The 24,042-nt window shown below is 36.2% G+C and overlaps 3 protein-coding genes across 6 annotated transcripts in view; 1 reads left to right on the forward strand and 2 right to left on the reverse strand.

Annotated features, from left to right (window-relative positions):
• Nucleotides 1-12,861: 12,861 nt before the first annotated feature.
• Nucleotides 12,862-22,098, reverse strand: LOC106662036 (tetratricopeptide repeat protein 4). Of its 2 annotated transcripts, none has more exons than XM_014385848.2 (9): nt 21,865-22,098; nt 16,099-16,473; nt 15,926-16,040; nt 15,688-15,859; nt 15,440-15,632; nt 15,260-15,374; nt 13,332-13,482; nt 13,111-13,272; nt 12,862-13,055 (listed from the first exon to the last, which is right to left on the reverse strand). In XM_014385848.2, the coding sequence occupies exons 2-9, from the start codon at nt 16,456-16,458 to the stop codon at nt 12,956-12,958; spliced, it is 1,368 nt and encodes a 455-aa protein (XP_014241334.1). In that variant the 5' UTR covers nt 16,459-16,473; nt 21,865-22,098; the 3' UTR covers nt 12,862-12,955. The 2 variants fall into 2 exon arrangements, with proteins under 2 accessions (XP_014241334.1, XP_014241326.1); XM_014385840.2 differs by lacking the exon at nt 21,865-22,098 and adding an exon at nt 21,280-21,344.
• LOC106662048 (zinc finger CCHC domain-containing protein 4) lies at nt 19,907-21,311 on the reverse strand. Its single transcript, XM_014385854.2, has one exon. The coding sequence runs from the start codon at nt 21,198-21,200 to the stop codon at nt 19,971-19,973; it is 1,230 nt and encodes a 409-aa protein (XP_014241340.1). The 5' UTR covers nt 21,201-21,311; the 3' UTR covers nt 19,907-19,970.
• The window catches only part of LOC106662005 (twinkle protein, mitochondrial), a 30,012-nt gene continuing 27,397 nt past the window's right edge, over nt 21,428-24,042 (forward strand). For all 3 annotated transcript variants that reach the window (XM_024229815.1, XM_024229814.1, XM_014385807.2), the window contains exon 1: nt 21,428-21,856. In XM_024229815.1, coding sequence (XP_024085583.1) covers nt 21,607-21,856 — 250 coding nt within the window. In that variant the 5' untranslated portion in view covers nt 21,428-21,606. The remainder of the gene's footprint in view (nt 21,857-24,042) is intronic.

The raw sequence follows: 24,042 nt of genomic DNA on the forward strand, positions 1-24,042 counted from the left end.
CCTGCATTTCTGAGCCCTGTAGTGTGTGTGATTTCTTTACAAATACTCATTATGGATTGATCGAGGTTAAAGTCTATCATAGCAATATGATGAAAATAAAAATGGTAAACAAACAAAAGTTCATGCATGTCTACATTCTCCAGGTTGTGAATTATTTTTTGTTATTATTTATAAAATAAAATAAAACGAAGACATTAAACTATGTATCTTTCTTTCTCTGTAAAGCCTCCTCACTACGGCAAAGTGGAAATACAACGAGGAGGAGGTTTGAAATAATTTTCATACAACAATTTTGGATTTCGGGTTTTTTACGACCTCGCCAGGGGGCGTCCAATCGCTCAAGTTTACGAGTGCTTAACCACCACGCCAGTGACCATTCATACTTTCATACCGTTATATTGAAAATTACTTCAAACCCACAAAAACATAAAATATTTTCTTCTTAAAAAAAATTGTACAAAATAGGTAGGTACAAAATATAAGGAGAAAAAAATTTACTTTAAAAACTGCCTTCTTATAAAAACTATATTTTCTTTAAAAAAAATTGCCGTCTTCTTAAAACAAAATTCTTCTGTCCGCTAAATATTATTTTAATATCTCTAATAAATTATTTACAAATATCCAATTAGACAAGGCGTATGCGCGAAAATGAGTGCACATCTTTGGCGTAATATTTATGGATTAAATAATGTGTCCCTTCTTGCGCTGGTGTCAAAATTCCAATTTGGTCTATTACATTATCGGTGAAATATGAGAGAAACCTCTTCTTTTGTAAGCCTTTAACAAAAATCTTTTTAAACCTATCAAGATGATGACGTAAAATCTATCTAATTGGTCATAGTCTACATCACGATCTTCCCATTTTATTTTATGGAAATACCGATGTAACCAACTATTTACTTGAAGACTGGACTCGTTTTGCGCACATTCCTCCGGCGGTTTGAAAACCCAATGTGGACTCGAATAGTGGTCAAGATCTACAATCGACAATACTTTTACAATATATGCATTCGTGTTGTTCACAAACCATTGAATTTCTACAGCAGATGCTCTGTTCGAACTCATGGTAGCAAATGAATTGAAATGTTCTGGTTTTTGGAATTTATACCATTTTATGAACGATGTTGTAGAGAGGATTGTATTCTATTATTCTATCATGTATTATGAGACAATAAGCGGTGGTATCAGAAGGAAACGGTTTATTAGCTTCGAATTCGAGTCTCACATCTACCGGAGCAGTTTTTGTGGATTCGGACTGTTTGGCACAATCAATTACGACAATAGGAGCTTCATCTCTGAAGTGAGATAATGACAGCAAAGGAGAGGGATTAGTATGGAGCAACGGCTCAGAGTAGTAATTTTTTTGAAAGTTTGCATACATATAGTATAACATTCCGTATTGGTTATTTGCAAAATGTATGTTTAAATCATCGTATGGGTAAGATTTCGAATTTAAAAAAAGTTTTATATTAGTCAAACAGCAATGGTCAAAATTACTTGAATTCACCAACGAATTATTTTTTCTAGACGACTGAAATGCCAAAATTACGAAACGAGGTTTTTCCATTTGAGTAGAAGTTTTGACCGGCCACAACTGTCTCTGAGTCGTAGGTAGTAGCGGGTAATAGTACAACTCCCAACATCTAAATGGTATCGATATTACTTTTTCCTTTTTCAAATGCTTCAACATCAATAGTTTCTGATATTCGTTTAAATAGAGAGAGGGCATTTTCCAAGAGAGATTCGTCAACTCTATTTTCGCTTTTCCGAATTATCTGTTGAAATGTAAGAGTTTTCATCCCTTCTGGATCGTATCAATATGAGCTCTTGTTTCACGTTGATGATAACTTTTTGGTAATCTGCAAAACCGAGTTACAATCGTAATGGGATGCATACATTGAAATGACCTTCACTCGAATTCAAACTTAGAGTTTTAGATCCTGGTGAGATCCAGCCAGCATTCTCATTGATGCCGTGACGTCTTATTAACCCTTAAAAGTACTGTTAAACCCTTCAAAGTACTGGAAATTCCCGGATTTTTAATTCTGTCTATTTCTGTTCCACAGATTTCGTACCTAATTTCATCGAACAAAAAAGCGTTCTGAGTTAATGTACTATTAGTTGGTACGCCGTCTTCTTTTAAAATTTTCCCTTCTAAATAGAGAAACTCTCGCATGGTAATGTGTAAATATCTTGGTGCTGAACAGTGATTCTAATTTCATCACCATGTTGTAATTTTGTCGATGTATAAGGATAATGTGAATGTAATTCTATACCTTCTATGATCTCATCGCAACTAGGGCGTTCTTCTACATGTAACATTTCCTTTGTGATTTCGATAAAATTTTATATTTGGCCGTTTTCAAAAATTCTATATTTTCTTCCGACACGAGAGGTCGTTTCTCGTTAACTCCCCGTGGAAGACTGGACCGAACTATCGAAGTTTACCATCCCTCTTTTTATATACTTTTCTGAAGTCTAATCTCATTGCTTCCAGAAAAGATACTGAATTTTTCTTTAGAAATTGTTTATTTTATAAGGTCTTGCAAAATAAACAAAGATGGCCGCAGTGATTAGAATTTGGAGACTGATACCGCCGTTTGTTCACAATTATACGGGCATTCTCCAAATATTTGAGGAATTGAGGCGGAGGTTTTCGTTTACCAATGCTATCAAAATATCTCACCAAATTCCCTATTTTTTTATAGGAAACCCAATGGGTTCCACGTGCAGAACTTTTATTCAAATTCAATATTGCACATTCGTTTGTACGCGGTTTGTTAGGGTGGGTATCCCTCATAAAAACACCTCTGAAATCTGGAGTCTTTTTCGAACGGGCTATTCTAGTAATGTCAAAATTTGTTAAACTCCATTGCGGAAAAGTAGATAATACTTGTTTTACTTTCTTCGACAAAGGATATAACTTACAACTACCGATTTTCTTAGGTGGGCGAATATTGCGTTTTGACTTTTGTTTTCTGTCCATGTTCTTTACTTGTCAAAATTTTCCAGCTCGCATTTTGAACATGATTGTTGAGCTATGCATAAGTTTGGTCCGTGGAGTATAGCATTGTCTGAAAGTTTTTTCTCCTGCCTTGTTTCTATATCGAAGAATACGAATAAATTTTGTATATGTAGGAGACCTTTTGTCCTGCTTAATATAGCATAAATGTTGACTATTTTTGAAAGCGTTGCAGATTGTACAAAACATTTCACCGCCCTCATGAGGTGCGTTCCGTTGAACCGAATTGTAAGTAGTGCTGCATAAAGTACATCGATTTATTTTCTGGCGTATCGATTTCCCTTTACTGCTGCTCATTAAGTGACTTGTAAAGCAGGTATAATTAGGAAAATCTCGCGAACAGTCGTTACAAAAAGTCGGCTTAGGATCTTTTTGCATTTCGGTTTTGTTTGAAACAGAATGAACAAATTTCTCTTCAAATATGTCTTTCTTTGTTAGAATAAGTGACGTTGGATTTTTAACAAAAATAGTGGGCATTAAACACAGATGTACAGCTTGAAATTACATTAAAGTGATTATTTTCGTGTATTAAATTAATTTTATAAAGCGCAGATGAATTTTCCCCTTGAAAAAGCTTAACGCGTTTATTATTTTTAAACCCAAACACAGTTATGTCGTAATTTCTTAGATAATTTTGAAATTTCCTCAGTTCATCTATTCCTGCACCTTCTTCTTTTATCTCAACACCGGATTTTTTAATCAATTTTTTGGCTTTTATTTCTTGCAATTTGAAATAGTCTCGTCTGATTTTTATATACTTTGGATCTCTTTTACCCCCTGTTTTAGCCAATACCCGACCTACTACTAACGCCCGTGGTAAACATAAACGATCTTTATTGGTAATTGTTATTATTCCTCTTTTTAGTCGAGACATATCCTTGAAAAGAAAAGTTTTTTATATTCACTATTCCCGTTCCTGTAGGCATTTCTACGATTGAGGCAGTTACATTGAAATCGTCTGTCTGTTCTGGCGTGCATTACTTTGAATCATATCCCATACACTGCCTCCAACAATCTCCTGAGCATCGGTATAAGGGATCCACCCCTGATTAGCGATGTTAGCGTTACTAAACGTTAGACCGATTTTATCTCTAGGATTAGAATTTCTTTTAACATACTCCGTAACATCGTCAGTTGTCATGATGTTTAAGAAGCAAGATGTATCGTTCTCGTTCGGGAATATAGATAATGAATCACATAAAAATCAATTTTTTAAACATAACCCCCTATTGCCCAATAGCATTAGATGTTTAATTTCAGGACCATCTAATTGTGGTAAAACTAATTTAATGCTAAATCTCATATACAATTTGAATGGGTTGACATTTCAGAATGTTTATCTCTTTAGTAAATCTATTTATCAGCCAAAGTATGTAAAATTGAAAACTATTTTCTCCAATTTTAAAGAAATTATTATTTTTTTAATGTTCCTCAATAATGATCACGTGCCACTATCAAACGAAGCCCTCCCGGATTCTATTATTATATTTGATGACATCCTACTTTTGCTTGAGACCGCATAGTAGTATAAACTCGTTGTACCTGTGTCAAAGATACACCAGGGTGCCCATACATTTGATAAGAGATAACGTCAACTTATTTATTATTTTCAAACAGGATTTACTAAATATGAAAAGAATATATGAAGATCATGTAAACTCGGATTTATCATTTAAGGAATTTTCCAATATTTGTCGAAAATGCTGGGACGATGGCAATTACGGGTTTCTCGTGATCAACAAAGATTCGCCATTAAAAAATGGCCGCTACCGCAAAGGTTTTGATACCTATATAATGTTGTGAAATAGAGAAAAAAATCATTAAATCGATGACGATGGAAGAAATAACATCTAGTTTGGCTCGTGAAATAGCAGAAACTAGAGAGAATATTCGCGAAAAAAAATAACGCTCTTAAAAGATTGAAGGAGGAAAATGAAGAATATCTCAAAGTTAAATATAAACCTATAGTTAATGCCATAAAAGAAGCCCGTACTGATCATCCGCCTCAACTAAAACGTGAAGCAGAAGAAGAAGAAGAAGATACTTAACATGTCAAAACGATTAGATCTACAAACCCCACTCAATCCAACCCAAAGCGTATTAAATGTGTTTAGATCTCAACTAAAACATGATTTAACTTTTTCGTGTGAAGATGATCAACGTATGGATGAAAAAATGTTTGATTCATCAAAAGAAATGGAAAATATTGGAGTTGATGACAAACAACCACACTATTCTTCTCTAAAATTTTCTCAGCCTGACGTGTTCGAATTCAGTCCGTCTAAACCTCTGCTTGAGCTAGTGAGCGAAGAAGTGAAAACCCTCGATGGAATAAAAATGGCTTTTGAGTTTCTGGAAAAAGTTGGAGAGGCTCCATCAAAATACGTTATGAAATTTTTAAATAACAACCTATCAGGATTGGATGAGACTTACGGTGTACGTTACGATGGAAACCAATTTACAATAGGTGGCAGTATAATCACTATGGGAGATAATGAATTGGAGATTGGTGAAGATCGTTATATTGCCACACCAGGCCTTTGTTTATTGTTATTCATGAAAAAGCCGAATTTGGCGATTGTGGATTCTGACGATAGAAAGCAATATAAAAATATACTAATACATACAAACGCACACAGAAAACGTTAAGTAGCAGTGGCGATCACTGTTAAAATCTTTGCTCGATGAATACAACCATAAAAAACATCGTACTTCGGAATGGCACCAGCAGCAGTAAAACCAGCTAGAATTGAGACACATTTATTACAAAATGTTTTCGTTTCACAAAATAAGATAAAAACTTAGTAAAATTCAGGATTGGTGATTACGTAAGAATATCGAAATGTAAGGCTGAATTTAGTAAAGGTTCACTAGAACCTCCATCGTGGTCTACTGAAATTTTTAGAGTATGTAAAGTTAAAAAAACAAACCCTGTAACGTATACATTGATGGATTCAAAGAAACAGGAAATAGCTGGAGGGTTTTATCAAGAAGAACCACAATCGACTTGCTTTATTGCATGCAATACTAACTGTTCTCATGTGAATTTATCGTATCTGTTCGTATATGTTTATATATTTTTAATTACAACTTGTATTAACTTTATAACTCATTTTATAAACTCAATCCTGCTCTCGTTATTAGCAAATTCTTGAATTAATTTTATATTAATATTAATATAATTAGCATATTATATTAATACGTTTCAGGAATTGGTTTTGTTTGAAGACGTCATACCCCTGCCATCAGTGTGAGGGGGTCATTCGTGGAAAACCGGTGAAACTACATTAGAGTTGGGGATATCCTAAATATTGTGGAGCCCTGATTCGCACATTGGTCCTCCGGGCCGGATTTTCCTTGTCTGACCTCTTCTCCTGTCTTGGTTTTTTATCGTCCGTATCGTCAAACTAAATATTTTCTTTTCCTAAATTAATTTCCAGTAAATTTATTCATCAAGATGACTGATTTAACGCTCGATCAACAATCCCGCGTGTTGCAGAATAAACTTGGAACAATTTATGGGGAGATAAAATTGATTCGGGAGAGTGCCAAAACTGCCGAAACGGACATGTCCCAATTTCCCACATTTCGAGGAAGATATTGTTTTTTAGATAAATATTTTAATGAATATTCCAACGCCTGGGATAAAGATTTTCCTCTATCAGAGGACCTTTTAAATATTATCACAAGTCACGTGAGCGAGTGTAACACGGTATTTCATGACGTCATGAATCCTATTCCGAATCCTCCTGCTGTACCCGGAGCAAACTCTACCTTCTCAGACTCTCAGAACTTGTCTTCGGCAACAATGGCACAATGTCGATTGCGAAAAATAAACCTTCCGTTATTTCAAGGCGAAGTGTTGGAATGGCCAGCGTTTAGGGACATATTTAAATCCATTGTACATCACGAAGGCACATTGGATGAGGTGGAAAAATTCCATCATTTAGTTGGATCTTTAAGCGGAGAGTCCCTCAGAATCGTTTCAACCTTCCCAATATCAGCAAATAATTACCTGGCTGCCTGGACAGCTCTTAACAAACGATATAACAGTAAACGAATTTTGGCTTCCGCCTACTTTCACAAAATTGGAAAATTCCAACCTTCACTAAATCAAGAACCTTCCAACCCTTACTACTTACGAGCCTTTTTAACAAATGTTGCTGATAGTTTCACCGCCTTTAATAATTTAAAAATAAACAATGAGGCTGACTATTTGAAACTTCTGATTGCTTTGGACTGTATGGACCTCGAAAACAGACGGATGTTTGAAGAAACGCAACAAGGAGAGGAATTCCCAACTTACTGTTCATTAATAAATTTCATTGAACAACGGTGTCAAGCTGTGGACTTATCAGAGACAGTATATTCTATACCAACAGGACTTAGATCCACATCCCGCCGTTCTAAGGTTCTTGCAATTTATCCTGAAGCACATAACAACTCAACAACCACTGCATATTCAAAAGAGAATACCTGCCCAAAATGTCATAAGAATCACTTCTACGTTCATCTTCCAAAAATTGAGTCTTCCTCAAAAATTTACTTTTATACGGTCAAAAGGAATTTGTTCTAATTGCTTGCGGCTTGGCCATTACTGTTTACAGTGCCCCTCATCGTACAGCTGCTTCCACTGTAAAGAACGGCACCACTCCCTCCTTCATAACGGTATAGATAACCAATTGGGCAATTCAAATCAAGAAAATAACTCTGATCAAAAGATTTGCCCTACAGCCATTTCGGATCAATCACCTGTCATAAATTACACATCGACCGGAGTTGTGGGCTCTGTTCATGAAAACAAAAATGTTCTACTCGGCACGGCGGTAGTCCATATTAATGCTTGGAAAGGTCATCTCCAGCCAGTTAGGATAGTCATAGATTCAGGGTCTCAATTCTCAATAATAACGACTGGTTGCGCCAAAAGATTAGGTCTTACGTGGTCGCCCTGCAGGTAGACTATGAGTGGGATAGGAATAACCCGTCTACCTTCCTCCAAAGGTATTGTTAAAGTCACACTTAGCCCTACTACAAATATGCAAAAGAAGATCATTACTGAAGCACTTCTTATCCCATCATTAATTGATAACTTGCCCACAGCTTGCCTAAATCCATCTGTATGCGAACAATTTCATTTTGTTAATTTGGCCGACGAAGAATTCTGGAAATCACGTCCCGTAGACTTTCTTCTAGGGTCGGATCTCTTGTTTCAAACAATGACAACGGAAGCAATGGTAAAAATTACAGAAGATTTTGAACCCTACCCACATTGGACATGTAGTCGTGGGAGTTCTACCACAACAACTTTCGACCATACACGGAAATTGCTTGTCTATATTACAATGTTCTGTTTCTGACACAGTCATAAAACGTTTCTGGGAGATGGAGGAAGTAACGGTTGCAACGGATTCCCATTCAGAAGATATAAAATGCGAAGATTACTTTAGATCCACGTTTCAACGATTACCCTCTGGCCGGTATATGGTTGCTCTACCCTTTCGACATCCCAGCTTGACATATCCAGACTCACGGTCATTTGCCATCACCAGATTTTATAATCTTCAATAATAATTTCATAAAAATTCCGAATTGCATGGCAAATATAAAGAATTTATTGCAGAATACAGTTCTTTTAGTTTTACATTATTAATTTATTACCATAATCGACCTGTTTTATTGCATGCAATACTAATTGTTCTCATGTGAATTTATCGTATCTGTTCGTATATGTTTATATATTTTTAATTACAACTTGTATTAACATTATAACTCATTTTATAAACTCAATCCTGCTCTCGTTATTAGCAAACTCTTGAATTAATATTATATTAATATTAATATAATTAGCGAATTATATTAATATGTTTCAGGAATTGGTTTTGTTTGAAGACATCATACCCCTGCCATCAGTGTGAGGGAGTCATTCGTGGAAAACCGGTAAAAATACATTAGAGTTGGGATATCCTAAATATTGTAGAGCCCTGATTCGCACAGATACCCTCCCTAACCGATTACAAACGAATGTGCAATATTGAATTTGGATAAAAGTTCTGGACGTGGAACCCATTGGGTTTGCTATAAAAAATAGATAATTGAATGAGAAATTGTGATAGCATTGGTAAAGGAAACCTTCGCCTCAGTTCGTAAAATATTTGAAGAATGCCCGCATAATTGTGAACAAACGGCGGTATCACTCTCCAAATTCTAATCACTGCGGCCATCTTTGTTTATTGTTTTTGCTAGACCTTATAAAATCAACAATTTTTAAAGAAAAATTCAGTGTCTTTTCTGGTAGCGATGAGTTTAGACTTCAGAAAAGTATATAAAAAGAGGGATGGTAAACTTCGGTCCACTCTTCCACGGGGAGTTAACGAGAAACGACCTCTCGTGTCGGAAGAAAATATAGTATTTTTGAAAACGGCCAAATATAAAATTTTACCGAAATCACAATGGAAATGTTAAATGTAGAAGAACGCCCTAGTTGCGATGAGATCATAGAAGATATAGAATTACATTCACGTTATCCTTATACATCGACAAAATTACAACATGATGATGAGATTAGAATCACTGTTGAACAACAAGATATTTACACATTACCATGCGAGAGTTTCTCTATTTAGAAGGGAAAATTTTAAAAGACGACGGTGTACCAACTAATAGTACATTAACTCTGAATGCTTTTTTGTTCGATGAAATTAGGTACGAAATCTGTGGAACGGAAATAGAATTAAAAATCCGAGAATTCCAGTGCTTTGAAGGGTTTAACTTCAATAAGACGTCACGGCATCAATGAGAATGCTGGCTGGATCTCACCAGGATCTAAAACTCAAAGTTTGAATTCGAGTGAAGGTCATTTCAATGTATGCATCCCATTACGATTGTTACTCGGTTTTGCAGAAGATTACCAAAACGTTATCATCAACGTGAAACAAGAGCTCATATTGATACGATCCAGAAGGGATGAAAACTCTTACATTTCAGCAGATAATTAGGAAAAGCGAAAATAGAGTTGACGAATCTCTCTTGGAAAATGCCCTCTCTCTATTTAAACGAATATCAAAAACTATTGATGTTGAAGCATTTGAAAAAGGAAAAGTAATATCGGTATCGTTTAGAAGTTGGGAGTTGTACGATTACCCGCTACTACCTACGACTCAGTGACAGTTATGGCCGGTCAAAACTTCTACACAAATGGAAACACCCCGTTTTGTAATTTTGGCATTTCAGTCGTTTAGAAAAAATAATTCGTTGGTGAATTCAAATAAATTTGACCATTGCTCTTTTGACTAATATAAAACTTTTTTTAAATTCGAAATCTTACCCATACGACGATTAAATGTGATTTTTTCTAATAACCAATACGGAATGTTATACTATATGTATGCAAACGTTCAAAAAAATTACTGCTCTGAGTCTAATCCCTCTCCTTTACTGTCATTAACTCACTTCAGAGATGAAGCTCCTATTGTCGTAATTGATTGTGCCAAACAGTCCGAATCCACAAAAACTGGTCCGGTAGATGTGAGACTCGAATTCGAAGCTAATAAACCGTTTCCTTCTGATACCACCGCTTATTGTCTCATAATACATGATAGAATAATAGAATACAATCCTCTCTACAACATCGTTCATAAAATGGTATAAATTCCAAAAGCCAGAACATTTCAATTCATTTGCTACCATGAGTTCGAACAGAGCATCTGTTGTAGAAATTCAATGGTTTGTGAACAACACGAATGCATATATTGTAAAAGTATTGTCGATTGTAGATCTTGACCACTATTCGAGTCCACATTGGGTTTTCAAACCGCCGGAGGAATGTGCGCAAAACGAGTCCAGTCTTCAAGTAAATAGTTGGTTACATCGGTATTTCCATAAAATAAAATGGGAAGATCGTGATGTAGACTATGACCAATTAGATAGATTTTACGTCATCATCTTGATAGGTTTAAAAAGATTTTTGTTAAAGGCTTACAAAAGAAGAGGTTTCTCTCATATTTCACCGATAATGTAATAGACCAAATTGGAATTTTGACACCAGCACAAGAAGGGACACATTATTTACTCCATAAATATTACGCCAAAGATGTGCACTCATTTTCGCGCATACGCGTTGTCTAATTGGATATTTGTAAATAATTTATTAGAGATATTAAAATAATATTTAGCGCACAGAAGAATTTTGTTTTAATAAGACGGCAATTTTTTTAAAAGAAAATATAGTTTTTATAAGAAGGCAGTTTTTAAAGTAAATTTTTTTCTCTTTATATTTTGTATCTATAGAAGGCTTTTTTGTTATAAATTAAACGGTGTTTTCATTACATAGCGTTTTTTGTTTGTGAAATTGTGTTCAAAATGGTGGGTAGCGAGTGCTGTAGGATTTTGCTTGGGTGTTTTTGCAATCAAAGATATGTTGCTTTACTCACTTATCCAGATATTGGGATGTAATACCGATGTAAGTTGCCGGACAATTTAAACATTGTTTCATTGAATATAAAAAAAATTTTTTTGCATTGTATAAATTCGCTTTTTTCCACATCCTACACGTATTTGTTAAATGTAAACAATGTTTGTAAATCCCAGGCCCTGAAGATGATCTCAATAAAGATCGAAACGTTGGCACGATAAAGAAAATGTTTTTCTGAAACCTACGTCACACCAGACCGCATCTCACGATTTCCGAATAATCATCGACTAATGGTCACTAATCACCACATATTATTACAGAGATGAATATAAACAACAAATACTGAATATAGTATATTGTACTTGAATAAATTATTAAGCCAATATGTCGACTGCGGTTGATTTAATGAATTAAAAATCAAAACATATGAAATAAACTTATGAAAGCGGTTAATAAAAGAGAAATTATCAAAGCCTAGAAATATCTTAAACGGGAAATGTAGGCTAAACCTGCAACACCAATGAGTTAAAACAAACTGCATATACTTTGCGCCGTGTTCGTATCGGTTTTGTCTACTTTATCTCATTCCGTAATATAAGGGTATATACTAAAAATTTAGAAAAATATATGTTAACACCATTTATTTATTTATATTTATTTACGAGGGTATTTCAACTACGGGGTTATATGAACCCTCAGGGTGACAATTTGAAAAAATTCGAAATTTAAAGAAAAAATTTGAAAAAAAGTTTTGTCTCATTACCTAATTTCATAATTTAAGTGTAAATACTAAAAATTAAAAAATATTAACATCATTTTTATTTATTTATTTTTTTAAACAATTTCAACTGCAAGATTATGTGAACCTTCAGAGTGACTTTTTTTTTTGAGTATATCAGGCTAAAATCCAGAGCTGCTGGATACAGACCAAGGACCTTTATCTTACACTGATGAACACTGTGTCAATGCCTAAACCGCTGAGGTCACCGAATTAGGTACTTTAATAAAACATGTATGTACAATTATGAATAATTTTTAATCAAAAGCGTAGGACTCATTTTCCCCCACGCCCGATTTTGGTCTGGATTCATAGTGAATTGTATATTAATAAAGAGAGACCACTAAGATGGTGAAATAAATGCCAAAACACGTCCAACCGATTAATCTAGAAAGGATGGACAAGCAAACCAAAATTCAATAATGACCAATTTTCAGGTTTATTCCCATATAAAACATTGATAAATCTCACAATATATACAATTAATAATTCAAATTAAAATTCTAGTTCATAAAAATTGAAAAGATTACATTTTGTAAGAACACAAATATGTTTCAAAATTCAGAGTATATTTCATATATATTTTGAAGTTTTCTCCCTGCACGGTGGTTTGTAAAAAGAAAAAGGTAATAAATAAATAAAATATTTAAATTATACCAATTTTCCTTTATTAAAAATCATAATTATGTCTAACGGTAACAAATGCAGAAATTTACAAAAATTTTGTATGAAACAGGATCGACCTTCACTGGAAGCTGCTGAACTGTCCTTCCAAAAACTTGGTATCTGCTTCTGAGTCCTTCGGCATCACAATAAAAGATGGTGTCGCAGCGTCGATATAATAACTAAAAATAAACAAAATGTTTTTAAAGAAGTATTAATAATAATAATAATACTTACGATTCCCTTGAAAGAACGGAGCCCAATGTGTCGGCCGGGTGCACCTGGTGGATGGCGTTATTGGCGTCTTCATAATAAATGTTGAGCGCTCCTGGTCTATAAACTCCTTTCAAGTCCCATTCAGGCACTTCTGCAAATACTTCTTGAAACTGTTCTTCAAATCTAAGGATAAAAATGAAAAGAAAAAATCTTAAAGTATAAACAAATCTGGTACGCATTACGTCGTATCTTCATGGAAACATTCAATGATGTCTGACATCCTATATTCTGGGTAGAGAAGAATCACCGGCCATATTATCCTTTTGTCATCATCCAGATGCACTCCTTTCTTCGCCACGTCAGAAAAAAGGTTATTTACAATATTCGCAGTTTCTGAAAAGAAAAAAAAAAATCAACCAAATGATAACAATATTGATGAAACATTTGTTGATACAATATGTAAAAAGTTTTGCTAATTTATTCTAAAGTCAGATTTTTTGTGGGTAAATTGTTCGACCTTATTTTGTCAGAAAGTCATATAACCTTGTAGTTTAAAACAAACAAAACTGATAATAATAAGCAATGACTACCAGCATGGAATAAGTATGCACAAATTGCCCATCTTCCTAATCTATGTAACAATGTCAACATAGATGTTGCCATGCTTACGGAAAAAATTAAAGCTGCCGCCTCTGAAGCGATTCCAAAAACAGGGAATAGGGAATGCGAACTTGTCTGTAGGGCAAAAAAAGGCCCTAAGACAGCTGTGAAGGTTTCTGACTGATGACAATTTGTCAAACTTTCGTAAATCCAGAGCCAAAGAAAGAAGAGGAATAAAGGAAGCCAAACAAAACTCTCTAAAATAGTTAATTTTCAATTTAACACCATGTACGGAATCCTCGGATATATGGAGGGAGATCAGGGCAATTTCGGGCAAAAGAAAGCCCCCAATTATGCCAATACTTCGTACAGAAGACGTGGTCATAACAGAACCGTTTCAAATTGCTGAGTGTATAGCTCGTCATTTTGAATCTGTTTCTAATTCCAGCTGGTATTCGGAGCGTTTCAAGCAGATAAAGGAGGAGGAAGAAAGACACGATTTAAATTTTGCAACTGATGAAGAAGAAGTTTGGAACACTCCCGTCACTCTGGCTGAACTGGATCTTGTTCTGAGTTCAGTGAAAGAATCTTCTCCGGGAAGTGATGAAATCACATACTCCATGATTAAAAATCTATCTCCAGAAGAAAAAGTAAAGTTTTTGGAGTTTTTAATGAAATATGGGGTGCGGGATATTATCCTGAAAACTGGAGGGAGTCGGTCGTGATACCCACTGCTAAGCTGGGTAAAGATCCTAGCCTCCCAGAAAATTACTGACCTATTTCTCTAACATCATGTCTCAGCAAGATATTGGAAGCCATAATTAACAAAGGTTAAATTGGTTTATTGAGAAAAAAGGTCTGTACAGCCAATACCAGGCTGGGTTCAGAAAGCACTTTTGCTCTGAAGATCATGTAGTGCTCCTTTAAAGTGCTATTCAGAACACTTTCTTGGAAAGAGAACATGCTTTAGCTGTCTTCTTCGACCTGGAAAAAGCATACGATACGACCCGGAGATTTGGTATTCTTAAGAAACTCTATGATTGGGGTTTAAGAGGGGACATAGATACATTTTCAAAACACTTCCTCGAAATGAGGAGATTCCGGGTGAGATTAGGTACCGCCTTATCTAGTACATTAATTCAAGAAAACGGGATTCCTCAGGGTTTGGTTCTGAATGTCACTTTATTTGCTATTGCGGTAAACGGTCTGGCTGATAATATAGATAATCTTATAGTCAGGCCTTTATATGTCGATGATCTTTGCAAGATAAATGAGTGACTAATAAATATTATTAATAAAAAATTAGTAACACTATATTATTAATAAATAGAAAAGTTATTATTAATAAAAAAATTAATAATATAATTGATGTACAATCCTAATNTGCAAGATAAATGAGTGACTAATAAATATTATTAATAAAAAATTAGTAACACTATATTATTAATAAATAGAAAAGTTATTATTAAATAAAAAATTAATAATACTATATTATTAATAAATAGATAAGTTATTATTAATTTTTATGGTTATTTTTATTATTATTTATTTATCTAAGGTGGATCAATACCTGTATTTAACATTTTTATCCCTCTCTCTTTAATAGCTTTTTCGAGAATTTTCTTGTCCAGTTCAGCTTTTTTGCTTTTTACAAATTCTTTCCTATCATTTCTTTCTTTGATTTTCTGTTGAAAAAAATACACAGATTTGTATATCAAAATAGAAAACATTGATATTTAAAAAATGGTACTTTTGATTTAGCAGCTTGTTCTTGGATATTTTTGTATTCTTTGTTAGTCGGGTCGCTCGATAATAGGATCTCGCATTCTTTGAGGCACTCATCAAACTCTCCCAGCAGTAGAGAGACGTGTGCCAGTCTCAAAGAGGCTTTCGGATAGTGAGGCTGGCACTCCAAAGCCCTCTTGCAGTCGTAAAAACAAGACCTGAAAATAAAATAAAATAAAATTCATAAATCGATTGACAAAAGTCATGATATACCTGTAATTTTTAAGGTAAAATTGTGCAGCCGCTCTGTTGTTGTAGAGCTGGGCGTTGAGCCTTGCGTTACTACATTTCTTGCTTATTCCTTCTGTATAACTTATAACTGCCATTCGATAATTTTTGCACTTAAAATTGAAATTCCCATCATCCTTAAAAGCATTTGCTAATTCTAAAAGAGTAAAAAGTTTGATAATTAAATTTAGTTTTTTTTGTTTGTTTTTTTAAATAAAAATACCTTCAGGAGTATTTTCACTTGAGCTATACTTAAGCTGGCAGAGGCCTTCGAGTAAAGGAGGAAGTTCGCCATTTTCAGGGGTGTTTTTCATAAAGAAAGGATGTTTTTCCATTTCCTTTAAAGGAAAATAATAAAACAAAGCACTTAAGTAATTAAAACAAATATATATCTACCTCTTCCCATTTTTCTTCAGGCCATGCTTCCGATTGCTTCCTTGTTTCCAATCCTTTAATAAAATCATCAAATTCTTTGTCAAGCTGTTCTTGCAGCATCGTCCTCTCTTCATCAGTCCACGTCTTTTTCTCTTTGCTCATTTCCTCTACGGCTTTCACGTCATACTTGCCGTCGATTTTCAGCTTGTCGAGGAAGCATTTCTGTAGCTCGTCTTGCCTGCAAGACACCTCGCCATCCCTGTTAACCACTTTTTCCTCGTTATCCCAGGTCTTTTTCGGCTTCTCGTACGCATCTTCCTCTTTCTCGGCCTCGAGGCGAATAACATTTTCACTGGTGTCAATATCAATGTCCCCTGGCATCTCTTTAACGCTAGCCTGGAAAAAAAAAAAATATATATATATATATATAGTGGTTAATATTTAATGATTGTGATTTAGGTTTTTAACTTTGAATTTCGTATAGTTCATCTATTAGCAACTTTTTTAAAATTTTATGTGGATGTGTATGGTATGGAGATAAGGATACTAGGAAGTAGGGTTTGTACTCCCCATACGGTGCAGCTTTCTGGCTTATTGTACCTTCCAAGTTGCTTAGTTCAGTGCAATAGACTCTATCCTTCTCCTTAGAAGTATCAGGTCATTCACTTCTACAATTTCATTCCCTAAGTTTTTTATGTATGTTAGGATGAATCTCCATTGTGCTGTTGCTTCGCATTCGAAGATGAAATGGGTGGCTGTTTCCTCCTCATTACATAATCTGCAGATGGGATCATATTTTGTTGCCCATTGTGTAGATGTTTTCTCAGATGACGGTTGTAGTCCTACACTCCTCTGAGTTTAGCCCTCTCCAGTTGCAGCAGTGATTTTGCCAGTCTTGGTGAGGGTTGTTCCATCGTAAGTTTACTATGTCTAGTACCGCTAGAGTTTAACCACTTCTTTGTTTTGTCTGGATCCAATCTACATTTATTTTTGTTATCTCGATGGGGATGTGTACTTTATAACTGGATCATTACCAATCTTTTTAGTCTGTCCAGGCAGATCAAAATTAATTGATTAAATTACACAAATTTTTGTTATGTGTGTACTTAATTAGCCTTTAGTATAAACCGTTGGGTGTTGTTAGCAAATTATTGTCTGTAAAAGATATTTTAATAACTTCCAAAATCATTATTGTATTGTTTTTATTTTTATTTGGATGTGGTAAATCTGTTATTAGAATTATAAACATAGTAAATTGTTTTTATAATTTTATTAATTGTTTCATGTCTTTAGCATATGTGATAATTTTATTTTCTTACTGTTCCTCATAAACTTAACACTTTAACACTGAAATATTTATTTATTTATACTTTATTTGCACCCTTTACATATTAGTACATATTACAAATATGATCACAAAACGTTTTTTCACACGGTCAAAACACTAACGCTAATGCAACGTTGCAGCCGGAGGACATATGCCATGAGGAATTAGGTATGATGGTACTCAGTGCGAGAGATTAGGGTGCAAGTTTTCGACGCTATTGTCAATTAAGGAGACATGGGAGTTCTTGGGATGGTTATGTGTATAAAGGGATCAAGCAGAAACTTAGGATGGATATAGAGAGATTAATGTGAAACTTTTGTTATTGGGAATGGATGTTTCTTGACAAAAGGAATGTTGAGGTCATTATGGATGGTAGTGACATAGTAAGGAGCTTTAAGGATTTGTCTGAAGACTATTAAGTAGAATTGGATGTGCTAGATGTTGGATGGCTTGGCAGAATGCAGTAAAGTCTTGTATTAGGTTTAGTGATGATGGCCAAGATGGATTCTAATCCTAGAAATCTTCATAGTTGTCCAACTCTTCGGTTAAGTTGTCTCTTAAGTATTGTGTGGGTATTCCATGTCAGTCTGCTGTCTAGGTTTAGACCTAAGTATTTGACTTGAATGGAAGTCGGTATCTTTTTGTTGAGGTAAAGTGGAGGCCGAGAATTTCAATGTGAACACTGAGTACATTTTTCTTCATTTAGTCTTGCATTCCAGTTTTTGCAGTTGTCTTCAATAAGCTCAAGGTGTCCTTGGATGTTGCGGTAGCTTGGATAGGACTCAAGTAAGAGAAAAAAATAGGAGTTGTCTATGTGGTGATGATGGTACTACATTGTGGATAGGTCACCACTATAAATAATATAAAGGATGGGACTAAGAATTTCGAGACCTCTTTGCCATACACTGAAAAAAAGCACTTCATGCCAGTAAGTTGTGTGCTGCTTAGCTTTTTTGATTTCTTTGGGCATTTTATGTTTTCTGTTATTTTTTTTATATTAAGCATAATCTTGTACGATTTTGAATTAGGCCAGTAGAAATTAAAATCCCATGCTTATACCATAAAAATGATATGGTTTTGATCACATTTAACGTCTTATCATTATCAAATATAAAGTTGATAAATTACAATTGCCACCTAATCAACCGACAGAAAAAATCAGGCACTTTAGCTTCATTTATAATTTATTTTTGTACTGCCTATCATTCCTATTTTGGTTTTCCTTTGAATTAACGCTATTTTCTGTAGTGATTTAGTGAGATTTTTCAATTAGTTTTAGTCCAATGACCAAGTCCATTTTATGTTTTTCATGAAAAGTGAAAGGACTGTTTTTTTTTAGAAAAAAAGAAGGGATTACACAGTTCCACCACTGAAGATGGCAAGAAGCTGAAAAGCCTCTTATCCAAACTGTGAGACTAGGTAGATCAAACATCACCAATGACCACATCAGATGTGAAGGAGAGATCTGATATAGTTTTATTATTAAAAGCATAAACCAAGAAGCTGACAAGCAATCTATTTGCTTTATTACAACAGATCTATCTTCAAATTATCACACAATATAACATACCATATTTTTTTATCTGATGTGCTTGTTGATTGGTTGATTTATATAAGCTCCATTCGGTATACATATCTTCATAAGCTTGCCATGCAAATCACCTACTTTGGGTTTTGGCAGTCCACGGATCAGAGATTGGTTAAAAAATGATGAAGGTGGGGTGATTATGTAGATTCACTTTTTGTAAATGATGATTCTACTCATAGATTTGTAAGTTCAAACGATCCAGATTTTGAGCATTATTTACTTTTTCTGCTGTTTTGTTCTGTTTATTTAATATTGCCCTCGTTGCAATTCAGTTTGAAAAGTTTGCTGGTGGTTCACACTTACAATTCATTTCAAGTGTAGCCCCTTCAGCCTGATGATTAGGGATGGTTGATGGTTGATGAGAGTTTAATGCTTGAATTCTGGATCATTGTAGACCACAAACGAGTAGCACCATAATTTAAAAAAAAAAAAGCAGACCTTGATTATTTCAGCCCCTACACTAGTCACTCCAATTGAGGGTTGATGGCCTTCTCAATATTCCGCCACCTCACAATATACATTCACGCTCATAAATACATTCATTCGATATATATTAAAGAGCAAACAAAATGAGATGTTTATCAGTATTATGTACAATACAAAAATATGGAGCGAAGGATCCTTGAATTAAGTACACATCAAAAACCTTTATCTACATGCTGGACACATACAAGGGGTTTTGGCCCAAAATGTAGTGTCCGTATAACCTCAGCGTATTTTAATGGGGTGAGGATCATCTTTCTTCTTTGGTTCAAATCCTATATTCAGATCAGACCCTCTGACGCTCTTTTAGATTATATCTATATATACTAGCATTTTCAGCTTTAGAGATCAGGGCTGGATGTTGGGATTTCTTGGCCTTAGCTGTCTTTGTGTTTTTCAAAAACAACAAAAAGGATATTAAAATATAGAAATTAATAAAATTGTAGGTTTATTGAGAAGAATGATATGTACAATTTACATATTTCTTTCAGCGACTCAACGTTTCTTCTTTTTATTGTGTTTTTCTATTTTCCTCTCTTTGTTGCCCTGTTTCTGGCAGGTGTGACCTTCCGGATAAGAGCAGATCCCACAGAGGACGCAGTGTGCCCAGGTCTTTTTCACACATTTATCGCAGAGGGGGCAGTGAAGGTAGCTTTCGCCGTTTTTCGAAGTGCACGTCATGCAGTTATTGCAGTGCCTGTTTCCCTGCGCCCTCCACCTCCTGCACTCGGCGCAAAACCAGTATCCCGATTCTCTGGGCATCTCGAAAACTTCCGGGTCCGCGTCTGTGAACAGTCGTACAGGACCGGGCTTGCCTTTTGACCTGAACTTGGTGTGGTTTGAGTAATCGACGACAAAGTCAAGCATCTCGAATCCTTTCAGGTGTCTGACCACCTGGGGTTCCATGAAATAAGGCAGGACGAGGAAGACTTGTAACTGCAAGGCACACATTTCTTTTAGCTTTTTTAACAAATACGATATTGGCTCGAGACGTGCGCCAAACGGCGGGTCTATAACTACGCAAACATCCTTGGATAGATGTTTTCTAAGAGCTTCTTTGCTCTCCTCGGGTTTACGCATGAAATGAAAGTTAAACATGTTAAACCAGAGAAATTCATCTTCTCCGTAAAACGAATAATATCTGTAGTCTAAATCGAGGAGCAATGAGGGCATGTCGCAATGAAGGATCTCATGTAGCGTCGGGCATCCGATGCAGAGGACATTGTCTATGTTTAACTTTTTGATGGAACGGACTATGAAGTCTTTTGTGGACTTGTCAAACCAGAACTGCGCCTCTTTCTTGTCGTTCTGCTTCGGATCGAGTATCTTCGATGGTATCAACATCGCCTCATCCGAGACTTTTTTCTTCATCTCGTGAGTTGCATGATCGGACAGTTCGCTTACGACGAACCTGCCGCAATCGTAACAGAACGTCCTCTCAGCTGCTTCCTGCGACTTGGCCTCTTCATAGGCCGTCCTCAGAAGTTCAGGACTTACATCTGGGTTCAGCTCATCCCTAAGAACTTTCCAGGATAGCAATTTTGATTCCGTGACCTTTTCGCCCTCGAGGAGGAAAAAAGGGCAATCTTTCCGGTCCCTGCACGCGGAACAGGCGAAGAACCTTTGCGGCCTCCCTTTGACGATCCTGGTAAAGAGGAGTGTCGGCCCGTGCGGACACTCCGGGTTTTTCTCCAAATTGTCACAATCGACCCGTGTGACCGACATATCTCGGATAATAACGTTTAACAAATAAAAAATATTTAATTAAAAACTATGCGTTAAAATTATGGAAAAATGAACAAACCATGTGGAAGAATAGGTTTGACAACCACGCAATAACACTTGCACCAAGTAACCTTCATAAAACATCTAAACTAGTAAGTAGTAAACGATGTATCGAGTAACAATCGATTTTCTTAACAATTTGCCCATTTTGGCTGGAAATCGAATAAAATAAACAATCCATTTACTCTATTATAAAGCGTACGACATGCTTTTAGACAGATATATAAAACTATTCGTTTTGTTTAATAGTTTGATGGAAATCGATACATCTGATAACCCATATCGCCCTCTTGTTAGGTTGTTTACATCCTCTCCCGGCAAATGTTAAAATTTTTTTTTAGGAAAAATGTTAAAAAGTCTAAATCGTCTGAAGCTGTTTGGGAGGAAGGCCGGGAGGCTGGAATCGGGCCTCGCCTCGGCCGGGTTCCCGGTTGAGAAGCGTCTGCCGACGAACCCGGAATTCGTGTCGGTGAGCCAGGTGAAGCAGAGTCTGATTAAAAACCGTCTGACGTTCGACGACGGCTTCACCTGCCTCAGCCTCGACTGCTTCCTCTGCGCCGGCAAATCTTCAAAGCTGTACATCAACAAGATCACAGGTACTCACCTTCGATGACTCAAAACGATTGATGAACTTTTCTAAAACTGTCTTGTCATGTGATTCCCCATAAATTTAAACTGGCTGGTTTAATTTAACATCATAAACCTCTCGACCACATATCCTCCTACAGACCCATCAGCCTTCTTCCTGCAATGTCCACAATCCTCAAAAAACTCTTTTTAAAGCGATTAATCCCTATCCTAAATACTCATAAAATAATTCCCTCTCACTTCAATTCTACTTCCACCCATATCATTCTACGAACAAGGTTTCAGAATTATCAACACTAAGGATAAGGATCGGGATAAAACAGACGGCCACGAGGTCTACTGCACCTCGACCTGAATAGATCTATTGTGCTCCCCTGTTATTTATAACTCACTGGCTTCAGGTTATTAACCAGCCTCCACAGCTTTGCCAGCGGTTCTTTGGTGTGGTATCTTGCTTGTGGTTTTTCTTGTCCTAGTTGCAAGACCCTGCACCTTCCTAGACATTAACAGAAACATAAAATGTTTCCTCCTCTTCCTGGCAGTATCTGCACAGTGTTTATTCTGTCTGTACTCCTATTTGGTGCATGTGCTTTCTTAAGTGGCAGTGCCCCGTCAGGAGTCCAACCAGAATCCTGGTCCAGTTGCGGTTGCCTTCCAGTAGTTCTTTTGTGAGTTTTGCTGATGGTCTATGAATCTCTTCGTGTGCCTCATACATGATATTGTTCCACCAGGTTTTGGACTCATTAAGGATCCATTTTAAGATGTATCCTTTTTTTTGGCAGGCTGCTAGGCCGTGGTAGAGTTCAAGGCCCAGAGAGTCCACGTTGGCTCCCTTTTTTGCCAACACATCAACCTTTTCGTTGCCTCTATTGCCCGAATGTTCAGGGACTCATGCCAAGGTCAGGTCATTAGTGTCACTGAGTTCCACTTTTTGCCTTCGACTCGCATGAAGCTAGGGTCCTAAGTGCTGCCTGGCTGTCAGAGAAAATCTCTTTCTTCCAGGAATGTATTTCTAACCTTTTTATTTCTCTGGTGCATTGTTCAATCGTTATGATGTCAGTACCCTTGTCAGCTTTGGAGCCGTCAGTATAAAAGTAGGAGTTTGCCTTTAGTGATGTTCCTTTGGCCCGTTCTGTATCAGTACTTTGTACTTTTTAGTAAAATTGTACTTTGGAGTAGCGGCATCAATTGGCTTGCCTAGAATGGCATCTGCCTTTATCTCCTTCTTCAGTTTCCATTGTCTATTTATATGGTCTATCCATGCAGATGGTTGCCCATTTATGACCCTGTGAGCTACTTCTCTGGCTTCTCGTTGGATTATAATATGATGTGGTGGGAGGTTTAGCAACACTTCCAAGGCCACAGTTGGCGTTGTGCTCATGGCACCGATGACACTGAGAGAGGCTTATCTTCGGGTGCCACTTAATAGCCTCATTGCTTTGGCCTGAAGAGTTTTGGTCTACCACACCACCGACCCATATGTCAACATTGGTCTTAAGACACATGTGTATAGCCATAGGGTCATTTTAGGGTTAGGCCCCAGTTCTTGGCGCAGAGCCTTCAGCACCAGGCAATTTTGGCTCTCCGGGTGGTTTTAATCAGATGTGAATTCACGTGAGCCGCTGGTCTAGTGTAATCTGTAGATATTTGGCCTCCTTGGAAAATGGGATCAGAGTCCTGTTTAGACTTAGAAGTTTTAAGCTACCTATTGTCTTCTTCCCTGTGAATGGAATCATTATGGTTCTGTGGAGGTTGATAGATAGCTCCTCCCTTTTGCACCACCTATCAACAAGATTGAGGGCTCATTGTATACAATCTATCACGGTGTTTGCATGATGGCCTTTTACTACTACGACAAGGTCATCCGCATAGCCTAGGCAGTAGAATCCTTCTTATTCCAACGTTTGTAGGAGTTCATCTACCAGTGTCGCCCACAGTAGAGGTGAGAGAACACCTCCTTGCGGGCATCCCCTGGCTGTCTTATCCCGGATGGTCACTTTTCCCGTGGTGGATGTAATTATCCTGTTCCTTAGGCATTCTTCCACCCATTGGCATATCTTCTCCAAAACTCCCCTTTTTTAATATCTCTACATAGAGAGACTGATGTTGCATTGTTGAAACCTCCCTCTATATCCATAAAAAGTAACAACCATCTCCTTGTCCTTGTCAAGTGCACACTATACAACTCTGCTCT

The sequence above is a fragment of the Cimex lectularius genome, unplaced genomic scaffold, assembly GCF_000648675.2.
Source record: "Cimex lectularius strain Harlan isolate CLEC.00 unplaced genomic scaffold, Clec_2.1 scaffold317, whole genome shotgun sequence".
NCBI classification, from domain to species: domain Eukaryota; kingdom Metazoa; phylum Arthropoda; class Insecta; order Hemiptera; family Cimicidae; genus Cimex; species Cimex lectularius.

What these genes read in the sequence shown, in the direction of transcription:
- LOC106662048 (XM_014385854.2), bottom strand. Translation starts at nt 21,200, where the DNA reads ATGTCGGTCACACGGGTCGATTGTGACAATTTGGAGAAAAACCCGGAG.
- LOC106662036 (XM_014385840.2), bottom strand. An exon ending in GATAAAAATGTTAAATACAG is followed by an intron (nt 13,483 to 15,259) that starts GTATTGATCCAC and finishes TTTTCTTTTCAG; the next exon opens with AAACTGCGAATATTGTAAAT. An exon ending in TCCGTTCTTTCAAGGGAATC is followed by an intron (nt 13,056 to 13,110) that starts GTAAGTATTATT and finishes GTTTATTTTTAG; the next exon opens with TTATTATATCGACGCTGCGA.